The sequence below is a fragment of the Oreochromis niloticus genome, linkage group LG13 (assembly GCF_001858045.2).
Source record: "Oreochromis niloticus isolate F11D_XX linkage group LG13, O_niloticus_UMD_NMBU, whole genome shotgun sequence".
NCBI lineage: Eukaryota > Metazoa > Chordata > Actinopteri > Cichliformes > Cichlidae > Oreochromis > Oreochromis niloticus.
The window spans coordinates 5,011,908-5,028,087 of NC_031978.2; the positions used below are offsets into that span (position 1 = coordinate 5,011,908).

The window sequence follows — 16,180 nt, forward strand, 5'->3', positions numbered from 1 at the left end:
CATGGGGCAAAAAGTCACATGACTACAAGGGGCATTAAACACTACATCTGTGTTCTATCAAACTTTTTGTTAGTAGATTTTTCATATCCATGGGATTTGTGGCCACATGAGAACTTCTTCCAGTGGATTACTTTCTCTTGATGATTGCGGAGACCAGCTTTAATTTACAACAAACCAGAATGGATGATTTAATCAAGAGTTTGTTTGCAACAGGTCTTACTCAATACGTATTTGCAGCAATTTCCTTTGCAGAGTGCAAAGGTTTATGTATTTAAGTTAATCATACAAATATGATTTATTTAGGTTTGAAACATGCAATTTACTGTAAATTGAACTCAATTTGACACAGAAAATAAAGCGTGTCTAATTTCCTCTCGGTAATTTTTATCTAGTTGGAATGTCAGATGAAGATGCTGTCAGTAGGAATGCACGGCTTGTTTGGAAGGGCTGCCAGGGGAAATCCTCTTCTCTCTACAAAGAACATGGCTGCATGCATTAAATTTGCAAAATTCCATCCGTATAAACCACAAGATTTCTACAATAATGTACTTGGACAGGTGAGACCAAAGTGGAGATATTTGGCATAATTCACACCCCCCTGTTGTAAAAAACAAAAAAACAACAACAACACTGCATGTTTGCGGATGGGTGATGATTTGGCCTTGGTTTGCTGCCACAAAACCTGAGCACCTTGCAATTATTAAGTTGACCATGAACGCCTACTCCTCCTTTATAGAAATGTTAGATCACCTGTCTGCCAGCTAGATCTGGACGGAAACTTTGTCAGCAGGATAATGATCCTAGGCACAGCAGCAAATCAACAACAGAATGGATAAAAATAATAATAATCAAGGTGTTTCAATGGCCAAGTTCAGACCTCAACATGACTGAAATGCTCTGGCAGCAACTTAAGAGAGCTGTGCATAAACAAATAACTAGCAAACCTCAGAACCCAAAATTCCTCCACAACAATGTAAAAGACTGATCATACAGGCAATCCTTACTACAAGTTACTGCGGCTAAAGGTGGTTCTCCAGCTTTTGGATCCTTGGATGTACTTATTTTTTCACAGGACTGCAAAGAGTCCTGTGAAAACTTTGCTTTTTTGTTGTCTCTTTATATGACAGTGTGATAAAAATCTTCAGCCACTGACAAAGACAAAGTTAAAAGGTTAAGTTGGGAACATAAGGTGGAAGATAACCGGTGGTAAACTGACAACCCAACAACTGAAAAGGAACACAAAGGATAATATTTACTTATGATGTTGAAATAGAGCAGATAATATGAAGGAGGGAAAACAAAGACACCAAACTAAAACAGGTAATGACAAACAGACGATAAACACTAAGAAATATAAGAGAAGTGGTTAAATGAACTACAAATAGGAACCAAAACGTAGAGCTACTTAAGCCAAACATCATCACAGACCCTATGCCCTGATCTTCAGTCACTATCCCCTCTCAATCATTACTGAGGACATTTGTGTTGTCTACATATGACATAGAGAAGATGAAGTGAGAGGGGGTTCCAGGGGAAGCTGTAAGCAACATCACACAGGTGTAGTATATGCAGAGGTTTTTCAACCAGACAGCTGCACTTCTGTTGGAATTATTTTATTGATTCAATAGAACATCATCCTGACTCAGCCGTAAGCATCACTATGAAAAACACGGCTTAATTTATGGGAACCTTTATAGGGCCATCAGTATCAGCAGCTGTGCTCATGCTGAACATAAAAATATTCATGGAATAATAGATACAGCATTTCAGTCTCATTCTTTGCAGCTTTGTTGATCTTTTCTTATCTAAAGATTTTTCTTCCACTTTTTGAACGCTCTGTCCCATTGCTGGTTCAAACATATATAACTGCACTCCAGCATAACCGCACAGCTACTCAAGATGCACAAGATGACTCTTCATTGACTTTGGGTTATATGAAGTTGCCTCCTTGTCAATTCAATCTGCTCGCAAAAAACCGAAAGATGCCTCAAAGCCGCTGTGAGTTGAGATATACCACCACCAAAGTAAAGAACCTGTAGAACTCGATTTAATAAGATGAAAAGTTTGCTTTCAAGTAAACAAAACTGGGCTGTGGTAATAAAATGTGAGGAATGCTACAAGATCCTGTTCCTTCAGTAGCCATTTCCTGGCAGCATTTTGTCTCTTATAAGTTAAATAGGCCTATCTAAATGCCAATTTCAGGACAGTGAATTTCTTAGAGTTAAAATAATGCATTATATGACTTTATGGAGCTACTGCACAGACTGTATATAAAAGATAGGCACTAAGGATTAACTTGTTGAGTTCTGTTGTGAAAACTAAAGCTGAGCATTGACGTAGTCATTAAAGTTGGGCGATTGGACAAATATATCGACCATCAACGATAGGCTGAGCCTTTCACCGATCGTTTTTACAAGAGCCATTTATTTATTTATTTATTCGCCCACAAGTTTACTAATAGTGTTGGTTGAAGCTAAGAGAAGCAGTCAATGAAAAAATAATAGCGCTGTTTTAACGGCACCCTCTTCCAGCTACGAACAAATGCACCCTCCTCAGAGTGCGCCCAAATGTAGCGATTCATTTAGTCAAGCTCATAACAGAAGGAAAGGCAGTAGCCTATGTTAGAAAATTAAAAATAAAAACAATGGTGGGGAGGGAAACAGAGAAACTGGCTTCTTTTTTCCACTATAACTGTGTTTACAGGCCGTGCCAGTGTTTATCTGTCCCACAAACTCGACCAAACAACAAATACAAAATTAAACAAAAAGTAAGTTAAAAATCAAAATGTCTCGTCCAGCGAACATTAAAAAAAAAAAAATCTCTGATGTAAAATTACGTCTTTTGTGCGCTTTAGCGCATCTCAAATAAATAAATAAAGCGGAGTCTCTTCAGGCGAGGGGCAGATCTGACAGAGAAACTGAGGCTAACAACTTTGTGATCCTTCTTGATGTTGATGGGGACCGTCATTTACAAAATGCACATACTGTACTCAGCGTGATTCAAACTAATGAATGAGCCCATATTCTTATCAGTTTAAGAAAGTGTTTAACTCTAACGTCACACAGTAAGAGAGCAGAGGGTCACTTTTTCCACAGAGTTTTATAAAAGCAGATGCATTTTGGTAACAAGAGGTGTTGCCCCCTGGTGGTCATAAGAAAGAATCCAGATTTAGGTCTCTTCACCAGTGACTTCGGTTTTGAGACCTAGAATCGATGTGTAGTAAAATTTAAAAAGCAAACATTGCTGTTACTCGAGCTCAAATCTCTGTTTCTGTTCCCACTAGCTGCTAACAGCTAATAACTATGAGGGGCATGCCTTAAAGCTATTGATATTGATACTGACAGTGAATCACACTCTTATCACAAACAAACCAAATAACCAAATGTGATTTGTTTGGGCAGCTTGACTGAACACAGTTTTGAAAATGCCAGAAGTGGGAACAAGTTAAAACAAAAACTTGGTCTGTTTGTCACCTGCAGCACCACAGTATGTCTCCTGCTATTACAGTGTACATTTTATAGACTGTAGATTAAACTAAAATGGTACAGAAAGCATTCATGTTTTTTTATGAGCTCAGCAATGAATGGTAAATTTCTCTTCATGGATACATCATAGAAAACTGTGGGTACGCTAAAATTTAAACCTACAAAAAAAATAGTTGGTTTAATTTGGTACACATCAAGGAAAAATGTTTTAAAGAAAATTTTGGTACTTTACACTGGATGTGCAGATGAAATCACATGGACTGTTGTCATAATAAGACAACCCATGACCTCTTTCATGCTCTCTTTTATAAAAATGTAAATTATAGAAGTTAAAAAATTAACAGTTATAGATTTTTTTTTTTTAAATTAAATCATTCCAACATATGCACAAAAAATGGAAAGAAAGCTGAAATATTTGCTTCCAAAAACCATCATAACCATTTAAAATGATGAGGTTTGGTGCCTGTCCTTGAGCTGTGTTTAAACCTGTCTGTCGGTCTGGTTTAGGGACACATCATTCCCACAGGTGATTCACAATGATGAAATAGTCCACATTTCAAACATGTGCCAAATGATGCCTTTTACATCAACAAGCTGCAAACAAAATGCTGTTTTTATCCTCACAAAAACTATTTCTTCAGCAATCCAGTTCTTGTCAGGGAGCACTGAAGCTGATCTTGAGACAGAACAAACCTTACTGAGGCACTTTTTGATGTTTTATGCGTTGTAAATTCTCCTTCCATAAAGTAGCTTCACACAACCTGTATACCCATTACATTTCAACTGTGAGAGACTTCCAGTGATCATGTGAGACAGCATCACTTGTTCAACAAATGTCTTAAAACATCACACAAATAAATTTAAATTACAGCGCCATGTGGTGGCCCCAGTTGTTTTCAAAAAATGGTTTGGACGATAAAATCTAGTCATTGTCACCAGTATGGAAACTATTACGCTAGTGTTTTTTCCCACAGTGCTTAAGGTGAAGTAGCTAATGTCAGGTCTCCTCTAGCCCTAGATTCATACATGTTGAAAATATTTGTGTCTGTGTACAACTTTCAACTCTAGCTCTACACAACAAAAAGAGGGAGGCACCACTTGGTGGCGCTATTCAATCGTTCCCATTTACAAATCATTTGCCAAGCAGAATTTTTGAGAAGGGCCACCATTAAATCTTTAAAAACAGCGACAGAAATGGCATAAAAATTTGTCCCAGAGAAAATGACTGCCAATATAGACTACTGTTCTGAACTTTGAGACCAACTAGAACATTCTCTTGTTGTCCATGGAAGTGTTTTGGGTCATTATGCTGTTGTAGGTTGAAACTGGCCTCAATCATATGCTGTCTGGAGGGTACGGCGTGGTTTTGCAAAATCTTGTGATAGCTCCCCTTCGTTAAGGTCTGTTCCATTCTGTATGAAACTGCTATTTTACCACCTCCAAAGCTCCGGAGACCACCATGCTTGACTGATGGTTTTAATAACTGTTCTTGCATATTTTTATTTATGCTAGGTCTCACAAATGTTCTTCTGTTTGATCTGGAGACCTCATACTTGGATTTATCATCCACAACATCCTCTTCCAGTCCTCCAGTGTTCTTTGTCTGTGTTCTTTTGCCTCAGTCTTTTTCTTTTTATTGGCCAGTCTGTGCTTTTTCTTGGCAATTCTGCTATGAAGTCCAGTTTCCTGAAGTCACCTCTTCAATGTTGATGCTGACACTGGTGTTTGACGAATACTATTTAGTGCAGCTGACAGTAGAATACAGTAGGTATTGTTGTCTTAAACTACACACTTTCAGATATGAGCCTCTCACTGCTGTTTCTCTCCTTGTAGCTTGTGCTGTTCACTGAATGGAGTAGTTAACGGCAAGAATTTTAAGTTTCTTGCAAGTTTCACATTTTTATTGTAGTCAATGGACACACAAGTCCAAAGATTCTCTCCCATCTCTCAGATCTGCTAGTTTTGTCAAGTTTCAATGTTTTTGACATTTTGCTGTTGTTACTTTTAGACAGAAAATATGGGGAAAAGCTAGATAGCTGGGTCTACCAAGCACTTTATGATATGTTTCCCAATCAGCAATTCATGCACGCGCACACACACACACACACACACACACACACACACACACACACACACACACACACACACGGTGCTTAGCTGCAATCAAGATCAGCAAGGATTTGTTGTCTTGGCCAAGGAAAGTTTGCAGCATGGTGGGGCCAGGGATTGAATAGCCAACCCTGTGATTACTGAGTCATAGCCTCTAGATAATAGAGCAGGGGAATGACATGCAGTATGCCTCCAAAAAGCCAGGAATTGTACCACGGACTGACTGCCGAAGGAACACCCGCAACCTTAATTACTTGTTTATTACTGTAATCAAGACAACAAAGGTTTTCTAATCTTAAATTATGTAGTTTCAACCTAAACCACAAAGTTTCCCTAAATATAACCAACTTGCTTTTGGCTTAAATTTAATCAAACTATTGCCATAGCACTAATTCATCATTAAAAGGCTATATTACAATCATGATTTATTAAAGGATATGATGTTTATTTCCTGGTACCAATATACTGCAATCACATGTTGAGGGCCAAATTAGAGTTGAAGGGTTTGTTACAGTATCATTCAAATAACTATACATCAGATGCCTGGCTTTGTTACAAAAACAACGAAATCCTAAAGTGATTCTTTTAAACAGTTTGATGAATTCAGTCAGCTAACCCTGATGTTTACTAGGACAGAGAAGCTATTCTTTCTTTGTGTGCTGACACAGCTACACTGATACATGTCTGTTAGCTGTGTGCAGAAATCAAACCATTATTACACTCTAACAACAGGACGCTGTATTATTAAAGTTTTCACTCCAGCCCAGACAACCCGCGACTGATTATATACTGTCCTACAGCCAACAGAGGGGTATGCATGTGTGTATGTGTGCACACGCGTGCATGTGCATATGTGTGTGTGTGTGTCCTGCCCCAGTGGTGAGCACCATCACATGTGGTCTGCATTAAAATGCTATTGTGTGTTATGAGGCTGCAAAAGGTTGTCATGCCGACTGAAATCACTATCCCGTGTTGTCAGCCTCTGTTGGTTGGTTTCCAATACTCTGCATGCATGCATGCACGTGCACACAAGCCCCACGGCACGCCCTTAACTTGCCTGCTAAATCCTGAATACACTTTAACACACCACCGCACAAAAACAAACAAATGAATTTGAACATTGCGCCGAGGTTAGTTTGTGTAATCACTGAACAAGGTTCCCTAATAGCTCGAGCGCAACAATTTTTATTACACCTATAAAAATGTTAAACAAAACTTTTGCTGTTTGTTCTGGGGAGCTGAACTGATTTGGACCTGTCCTCACTTCTTCCTGTCAATAATGGAAAGCTACTGGATGTGCTTTGTGGAGGAAAACGGGTTTAGGATCAACACTCAGTTTACTCTGGGAAAGTGGGAAGTGTTTGGGATTCTCCACTGGAAAATATGCTTGTTGTCCTTCTACTACTGCATGCAACAGTGTGTTGTGTACATTTGTAGTATTTATTTCATTTGAAGTTAATGGGTGATTCTAAATTGGCTGTACAGTAGATGATAGGGGTGTGAGATGATAGAGAGTGGAAGGACTAAAGACTGCATGAGAGTGTGTGTGTGTGTGTGTGTGTGTGTGTGTGTGTGTGTGTGTGTGTGTGTGTGTGTGTGTGTGTGTGTGTGTGTGTGTGTGTGTGTGAGAGAGAGAGAGAGAGAGAGAGAGAGAATTTCTTATAGTGTGAATTGCTTTGAGTGGTCATTAAGACTACTAATTACTAGCTTTGGCATATTAGTTAACTTAAACTTTAACTTAGACTCTGAGGTTATTCTACACCTAACAAGGCATTTTACATGCATAAGAGTAAAAAAAAAAAAAAAAAAAAAAAAAAACACACGATAGAGATAAAAAAAAAGAACAACAACGAATAAAACAATAATTAAACCATCAAATCTGCAGACATATTTGTTTTGATAGCTGTAAATCTACATATTGATTTTTCAGGTATGAGGCCATTTTGAAATGCTTAACAACTGTGGGACAGGGTTGCAGTGGCAAATGGGGTTTGGAGAGCAAAGTTTAAAAAAAAATTATCATGAATGAAGACTGCTCATGCTGTCGTGCTAACCTTTATTTCACTAAAATTAGTTTTGAACTTTGTCTTCTGTAGGGGTGCACACCAGAAAAGCCTTAGAACCACTGACACAGAAGCTGAACTATTCCAAGTCACTTTTGTCAAAATCATCTGGCAGATATTATAATGGAATGTAATTTGATGTTTTGACTTGCTAAAAGCAATTTCTGCTCATGATTACCTGGAGTAGCGCGCCAGCACAAAAGTGACCAACAAGGGTTTGATCTGATCCCAAATGGCATTAAAGTCAAAATACAATCTGGGATCAGAACTGATAAGACCCGGTTAAACAAATGTCCCTTCATCTTGGATGTATTAAGATTTAGCTTTAGGTAAGACCACCATCTGGTTCTGACTACTAACACAGATACACACTTCTGATAACGTCCTATAGAGAAGAGAGAAATGTGGATATCGACTACATTCTTTAAAAATTTGTAATTGGGTGTTTTTATTATAATGTTATTTTGTTTTCTTTTTTTCTTTTTTTTTTCTTTAAAAAAAAACAAAAAACAGCCAAGTAAAACAATAGTACCTGGTTATCCCGAGTACCTGAGAGAGAACATTAAGTCCTGACCACCTTGCACAAAGTGACAGGCCACGAGAAGACAACTGTTCCCCCTCAGGCAGAGCATGCATTTCTCAGCAGATACGTATGTTTACGACTTCTTATCACATTGTCCTTCTCACAAATGTTCCCTCTTTCTCGCTCACAAACATACACTCCTGTCTGGAGAGCACTGCCTGAGAATCATGCCAGTGATAGAAGAAAGAAAATAAAATCGAAGAGGACTGGGAGTTACAAGCGAACATGGGCAAACACCAAACATGGAGACAAATAACGGAGGCCCAGCTCTCACTGTAAACACAACCACCCACCACGTGCAAACACACACACACACACACCCACACACACAGATGGATACAAAAACAGGAAAGCAGAGCTAGCACATGCTTTAGTGATGAAATCATTTGTGAGAACTAACAGATTGTTAGAAAAAAGAGAAACTGACTTTTTTTCTCAAGGCATGGATGGAAAACATGGCCGTGTGTGTGTGTGTGTGTGTGTGTGTGTGTGTGTGTGTGTGTGTGTGTGTGTGTCTCTCTCTCTCTCTCTCTCTCTCTGCTTGGACAAAAATGAGAGCGCTGAAGGAGAGATGAAAACAGGTAGAGTGAAAAAAAAACAAAAAAACATAAAGGACACAGAGGAAGGTCTGAATCCAAAGAGATGCACCCCGCCAGGAAATAACTTCAGAGTCAGCAGAGACCCAGAGGATCATCAACACACTGTGTACATTTCTAAAGCAACTACACACACGACACATACCGTACATACACACACCATTTATTTCTAGGGTTTCAGCAGGGAAATAAAACTGTTCTTGGTCGTATTTCAGTAAAAATTCAAGATGGACACAATCAAGCTTATGTCATGAATTCATGTGACTGCTTCCCACAAAATATATCTTGCAAAGAAACATAATCTGTATGTATGTGCTTATTAGATGCGTAACAGACACACTTGGTTGGTATACGTGTAGGAAAATCTGCTCCTGACTTTAGATGAACATGTTTTGTTTCCCAGATCAAACTTTGTTGACCATTCAGCAAAGAGTATGACACAAAACTGACTCATGGAAACCAGCAGTGGTCTCACGGAGATCGTAAACAGAGACTCTGGCAGCAGCACGGTGCACTACCAGACATGCTTCTTGTAGCTCATGATTCCCGGTGTCTCTTCCCTCTAATATTAAAAAATGAGTACAGTAACAGCAACACAAATCACATCAGATCTAATCTTTTCAGATCTAACTTTGTCCACTTCCGTGTATCATCGTAATTCAGATGAAGATTAATTTTTCTTTTTGCATCACACTCAGTCTAAACCACTTTTATTTTTAGCTCTCGATTAGTTTACTTGTTTGTGCTCTAGCAGCTGTGGAGCAAAAACACCACTCCACAGAAAAGCCATAATTTTATGTCTTTATCATCCATGCAAGTTCATTGGCTTCAATGGTATCTTCTAATGACTTGTCTCTAAAACTGTAAATGTTGGTTTCTGTGGCCTCAGTGTTTTTTCCTGTACTACTCATGCATTACTCATGTGACGTCTTTCAGGCCTGTGACCAGTGCACACTGGAATTTAATACTGTGGCTTTATTTTAAAAAACAAAAATGTGAACACCTAGAGGAAAAATATCTGGTGTTGCCACTGACTGTATAAAAGTTTTCTACAGTCATTGGGTGTTAGCAAGAAACCTGAACTGTGCACCCAGGACTGCAGTTTGAATGTTGCCTACAAGACTTCTAGTTGACAGAGGAAAAAGTGACAATTGTCTGTTAAGAGTCTAATTTTTACACAAAATGTTGGTGTTTTCCCACACAATAAGAGAAAGTAGCTGATCAGACATATGGTGTCAATCTAATATACTTACTATTTTTGAGTCAATTTGTCATGAACGAGCTGTGTGCAGGCAGGAATTGAACCCAAGTGCAAACTCACCAAAACGAAACTTAAACTCAAAAGGGCAGCTTTATTTGCTGAAACGGAGGAAAAGGCGATACAAACAATACCAAACTAAACTGGGAAATTATTAAACTCACACGGGGAGGCTCACGAGGAAACACAGCCAAGAGGGAGGACGCCACACGGAACTGAGTGAGACGCAGACATAAATACACCGAAGGATAACGAGGGACGTGGGAACACACGGGGAACACAGCTGACACTGATAATCATAACAAGACAGGACAGGGGCAAACAACGTGACGTACACTGATGGGAGACTATCAAAGTAAAACAGGAAGTACCCAGAGACGCAGACAGGAGGCAGAGAGAGAACATGGGGAGAGCACAGACCTAACGGGCTGGGAAAGGAGGGGAAACAAGGCATAAGAACTGACCGATACACGCAGGGAGACACAGGGGGTAAGGACACGAGGGGAAATCTTATAAACGACATCTAAACAGAATAACCTAGGAACCCTTAGAATAAGCAGTAGACCTAAAACATAATAACACCAAATGACAAAAATACAGGAAAACACAAAACACCGGGTAGAAGTCCCAGGACCATGACATCAATTATCACCTAAACAACAAGCTATATCATTTTTTCCTGTCACTGGAAGAGCTTGAAAGTGACAGATGAATGAACAGACAGCACACCAGGTTCTACATATTTGTGACAAACATGTCTTGAGAAGACAAATAAAGATTGGGGTGAGTTGTTTACATGTCTTTTCAGCTCTAATGCAGCACAAAGCCAGGAGTAAAGACCGGCTGGAAGCTATCCATAAGTACTGATCAAATTCAAATCCAAATGTCACTGAAAATCAGCTCATATTTAAATTCCATTGTATACTGTTGTTCAGATATCCAGAAAATGAATGTTTTAACAACACATGCACTTTTTGAGTTCAAGTTTCTATTGTGCTGTCCTCTTTTTTAATTGGACTGAATTAAAAAAAAAAAAAGAGTCTTTCATTTGCAAAATCATTTTCATACTGCATCTTAGAGAAAATATGGCCTTTGGGTTACACATGAGATAACTATTTTACTATCTTACTACTTTTAAATCTGTCAACGCCTTTATTAAAGTGTAAATTGCTGTTTAGTGAGGGTAGCGCATTTGCAGTTTGGTGCCATTCTGAGGATGACCCATCTATCTGCTAAGAGCTCTGCTGTCAATGGAGGCAATGCACAAAGTATGTGATACGACCAGTCTGTGGGCTGCTGTTGCTTGTGCTGTTTTGGTCCATCAGCAAGTTAGAACATACAAAGAGATGAAGTAGAAACTAGTGTTAACTAAACAACATTTAGCAGATGCAAACGTCATCCACTTTCAGCGACACAAAGATGGAATTCTGAAGCACTGCGCGTGAGCATGTCTGGTGTGGATGAAAACCCTCCTTACTCGCTGTATGAACGGTAAGAAGTACTGAGACGGACACATTTTGAGGGACATAAATTGCGCTTAGAGTGAGGATCCTACCAGGTCTTGTTGTTTGTTTTAGCTGATCATTGACCGAACTGCAAAGATGTTCAATTTACAAATATACCAGCCACAGGAAATCACTGAATTGTAGCATATATCAATTCACAACCACAAGTAACTGACTTCACATTGTACAGTCACAAAAATGGGTTTTGTAGTAGGGAAACATCTGTAGGTAAAAGGCAGATATTATCACTTGAGGTCTTCCCTTGCATAGCGGGGCCTTGTTGTCCTAAGTTGGATAACCGTCTCCACCAATTTTGAAACCAAATGTCACCCTGACTATGAAACAGAGGAACATTGCATGCTCATACAGTAAAAAACGTATCAATCAAAAGGTATTCTCATCCTAAAGCACATCCAGGTTTATGTTTCTACGTTCGACCAAGTCTAAGGACAGCAGTCTAAGCAGATGTGCCCAGATTTCCGTCTCCCTAATGACTGAATCTTCTCTTCTGGGAGGTCACCAGTTTGTCCCCAAGCCAGCTAAGATATGGAATCTCTCCAGCATTTCTTGGTTCTACCCTGTAGCTTCCTCCAAGAAGGATACAAATGAAAAAAAAGGAAAGAAACTCATCAGGAAAGGATCCAGGAGGCATCTTAGTCAGATCCAACCACCTCAACTGGGTTCTTGTAGGTTGACCTGTAAATCAACAACCTGACCTTCATGCTCAATTCTCTCTTCACCATAACAGACGAGTATATGGTCCATAACACTGCAGAAGCCAAACCAATCTGTCTGTCAATCTCCCACTCCGCTGTTCCCACACTCATAAACAAGACCTTGAGATATGAAAGCAAAAATTTACAACATGTTGTATAAAATAAAATAATGGATTCAGACTATAAAGTCATCGGGTGTTTACTGACGTCTTATATTAAGCTAACTATAGAGTTCTACAATTGTACTTCTATTTCCAACCAGAGGAGTCACTCCCTTCTGGCCAGTTTGAGTCACCTCCCACCTTCTTCCTAAATGGGGTGGTGTCTCCAGAGATCAGATTTATTTCATAGCATTTTGTGGAGTTTTAATTAGACTAACATCTTAAGATTGAAGAATCGGGGTTGGTGCCTTCAGCTGTTTTTCATGTGTTGACACACTGAGCTGTTTTTGCAGTGTGGAGTTACGGAAGGCAGTGTCATGGCTTCATGAAGGCATGTTCATTTCTATTCAGTTTCATTAATAAAGCACCAATGTACAACAACAGTCACCTCACACCCCCTTATACTGAAAGGTAAACATCCTAAATTATAACAATAACCTGATAGCAGAGCCTGGCGACACTCTGAAGAAGAAAAAAAACCTCACTTTTAGTAGAAGGACAGTTAATGATATGGAGTTGCGTGTAACTAAATCAGGATTGAAAAGAAGGTGACAGAGAGGAAATGATATGATTGGGCCTTATAATTTCTCTCCAATCATATGTGCCTAGCCCATATGCTTAGATGGGGTGCACATGCCTGGATCAGCGACATTCACTTTACTTGTTTTAATGTGGTTGCGTGTGCATGTGTGCATGCGTGTGTTATGCCCTTGCATTCTCTCATCATAGCAGGATTAACTCCCACTGGACAGATGGCAGTGTGATGCTCCTCCTTCCCACGCACGGTTTGTCATAGACACACACCAACACAAACACACACTCAAACAAACCACAGCTCTGCACAGAACGGTGGCATCTTCAGTAGACGAGCTGTGTCATCATTACGCCACACTGCCAGAGGCTTAAACACACGTAATCACACACATACACACATGGACTGAAGCCCATGTCAGCAGATGATGACTCTGATGGCAAAAAAAAGCACTCTATTCTGTCTCCACTCTGCACGTCTCTCACTAAAACACTCGTGTGGTTGTTTCATCCTTGAATGGCTCCATTCTCCCAGCAGGATTTATATTTGGAACTCCCTTTGCGACTGTGACTATTTATGCATATTTGTGGCTATAATTTACTGTAAACATGATGAGTGTGTTTTAAGATTTTGGGGGCTTTTTTTTAGAATAAGACCCTGTTTGTTATCAAATGCATCTCCTAAGGCAATCAAAATGTTTTCTTATATGATACTTTGTGTTCTCGATAACGTTCGTCCTCAGGTCAAATTCACTAAAGAGGCTTACTATAAAAACAAAAAACAGAAAATCTGATGGCAGGTATAAATGCTATGATAAATCAAGACAGGCAGAATTAAAATGTAACTGCAATGAATATTTTGGAGTTTTCTTGAACTGAAATTCTTGCCAGCTGCTGGTATTTATGGCATATGTTTATTTTTTCTTTTGTTGTTTATTTGTTTTTTGTGTGTGTTTTTTTAAGTTGAATATGTCGGTACTTACCAAACTATAAAATAAAGTGTTAACACTGATGCCAACTTAAAGCTACAGCAAAGTGTTCATTTTATCACATTCAGGATATTTAAGAAAATGTAATATGACATATTTTTAATATACTTAATTTACAGAAAACAATAACTATACTAACAATAACATCTTGGAGAAGCTCACTGCGGTCATGAGTTCTCAGAATCGGCTCTTTGAGCACAAGAATGACAACATCACGGAGCGTAAGTCTGATAACATCATGGAGAAGCTCGCGGCTCTCCAACGGGAGATTGAGAGACCAGTGTTGGACTGTTAGAACAGCTTTGAAATTCATATGAGTTGTTCGCAGTAAAGTTAAAACCACCATCACTTCATGCGGAGACCCCTTTGGCGCCAGCTGCGGTTTCAAGGCTGGAGCTGTACAACAACACCCTGATAACGACTGTGTTGAGACTGTTCTTCCCATTCTATGCAAGGCCACCTGGGTTAGCTGGAAGACTGTTTACTTAGCCTGGCAGGGCGAAGGACACTGTCTCAGCTGAACTCTGGACACACACACACACACACACACACACACACACACACACACACACACACACACACACACACACACACAGACATATATACACATGCAGATGTACACTCATCCCCCCCTCCCCCCTCCAAACACCTTCGACGCTTATTCCCTCCCGATGCTGACGGTGGATCATGGAGACCAGCGCATAGGCTGCAGGCCCGGATGTACTGTCTACATTGGCTGTCTCTCACCCTTTACCCATCCCTGTTGCTTGTCATGTGTTTCTTTGGTGTATTAGAGTTTTTTTCATGTGCTATGTGCAAAGGTGTTTTTTTCTGTTCTCAAACTGATCTCCCTGTTGGAGCTCAGTCTGGGGGGAGTTATTTTTTTCTCCTTGTCTTTCCTCAGTTGTGCTTTTCCATGTTATACCCCTCTGACCTGTCTTCCCCATGTGATGTTTGTGTAATGTATGTATGGTCGGAAGGGTAAGACGGCGCTGGCACGGCTGGCAGCCTTAATCCAATTTCCCTCGGGATGAATAAAGTATGATCAATCAATCAATCAACTAGACAGGTACGGTTTTATAAAATAATAGATACTGTTACTTTAAGTGAGATGGTGATAACTGATTAGGAATTTTCATCTTCAAAATATTTTTAATGCACTTAAAACATCGTGTTGTCTGCATTTTTTTAAAAAAATAAAATTTCTTTGGCAACAAAAATTGCCAAATTCAGTTTGTAACAACTTCTCTACAAATTTATTTAAAAGGGGCATTCGTTTTAGTTTTAACAGTTAAAGCCTGATCCTCGTATAGAGGCGTCTTGTGTGATAATGGTTAAGCTGGCCATAAATAATGTGGCTGTGCATTGTCTAGACTGCAGCTCAAACAAGCAGTGCTGTTCTATTTCACAATCTACAACAATCTGGATTGGACTCAAGCTCCACAACTTCATGGGCTAAAAAAGATGTACCTAAAATACCAAGAAAAAAACAACGCAGTAATAGCCACTTGGGGCTGTTTCGAAAAGTAAGTCAGTTACAACAGACTCCCATTAAAGCACAAATTAACATGGTTACAGTCTGGTAGGAAACCTTTTTTTGGGACTCTAAAGGCTCATTTCTTCCTTCCTAGTAACAGCTGATAACTGGTGGATTTTTTTTCTTTTTATGGTATTAACCAATCAGCCACTTCGGTTTTTTTAAGACATGAAACATAAACTCTTTTTACCATCGGCCTGACGGTGGGACGATTTTACAGGCACTCTTTAACGACCGTAACTCTGTTACCGTTTGTGCTACAGAGAAAACTCAAATGGTTTCAGAAAGAAAGAGGAAAAGAGATGTTCTGTATAAGGATAGTTGTTGTGTCACAATAGCACAAACAATTCACAAGGTACTGCTCACTTAACACACAGACAGAGGAATCAGCTGGACATAGTGTGTGCTTTATATTTCCATAACTCCTCAACCATTTTGGGCTAGAGAGAAAATGTAAATGGTTCAGAAAAAATGAGAATTATCTTGTAATTTTACAGCCACAATTACAACATAGGTCCAGGCAGTCTGTGTGACACTTGGGTGAAAAAGATTTAATAGGGTTAAGGCTGCTTTTGCTGTTCCTGACATGAGTAGCTTTAGCCACTAGCTGTCTGCCAGGCATCACCTCAGCTAATTTTATAAACTGG

The 16,180-nt window shown here is 39.4% G+C and overlaps 1 protein-coding gene across 5 annotated transcripts in view; it reads right to left on the reverse strand.

Moving 5' to 3' along the window:
- atrnl1a (attractin-like 1a) overlaps positions 1-16,180 on the reverse strand; it is a 338,833-nt gene that overhangs the window by 312,496 nt on the left and 10,157 nt on the right. For 3 of the 5 annotated variants that reach the window (XM_025897448.1, XM_025897447.1, XM_025897449.1), the window contains exon 1: positions 10,259-10,563. The exons of the other annotated variants lie outside the window; for them this stretch is intronic. In XM_025897448.1, the coding sequence (XP_025753233.1) occupies positions 10,259-10,548 (290 nt within the window). In that variant the 5' untranslated portion in view covers positions 10,549-10,563. Of the gene's footprint in view, positions 1-10,258; positions 10,564-16,180 lie in introns of those variants that run through there. 5 annotated transcript variants of the gene reach the window in all.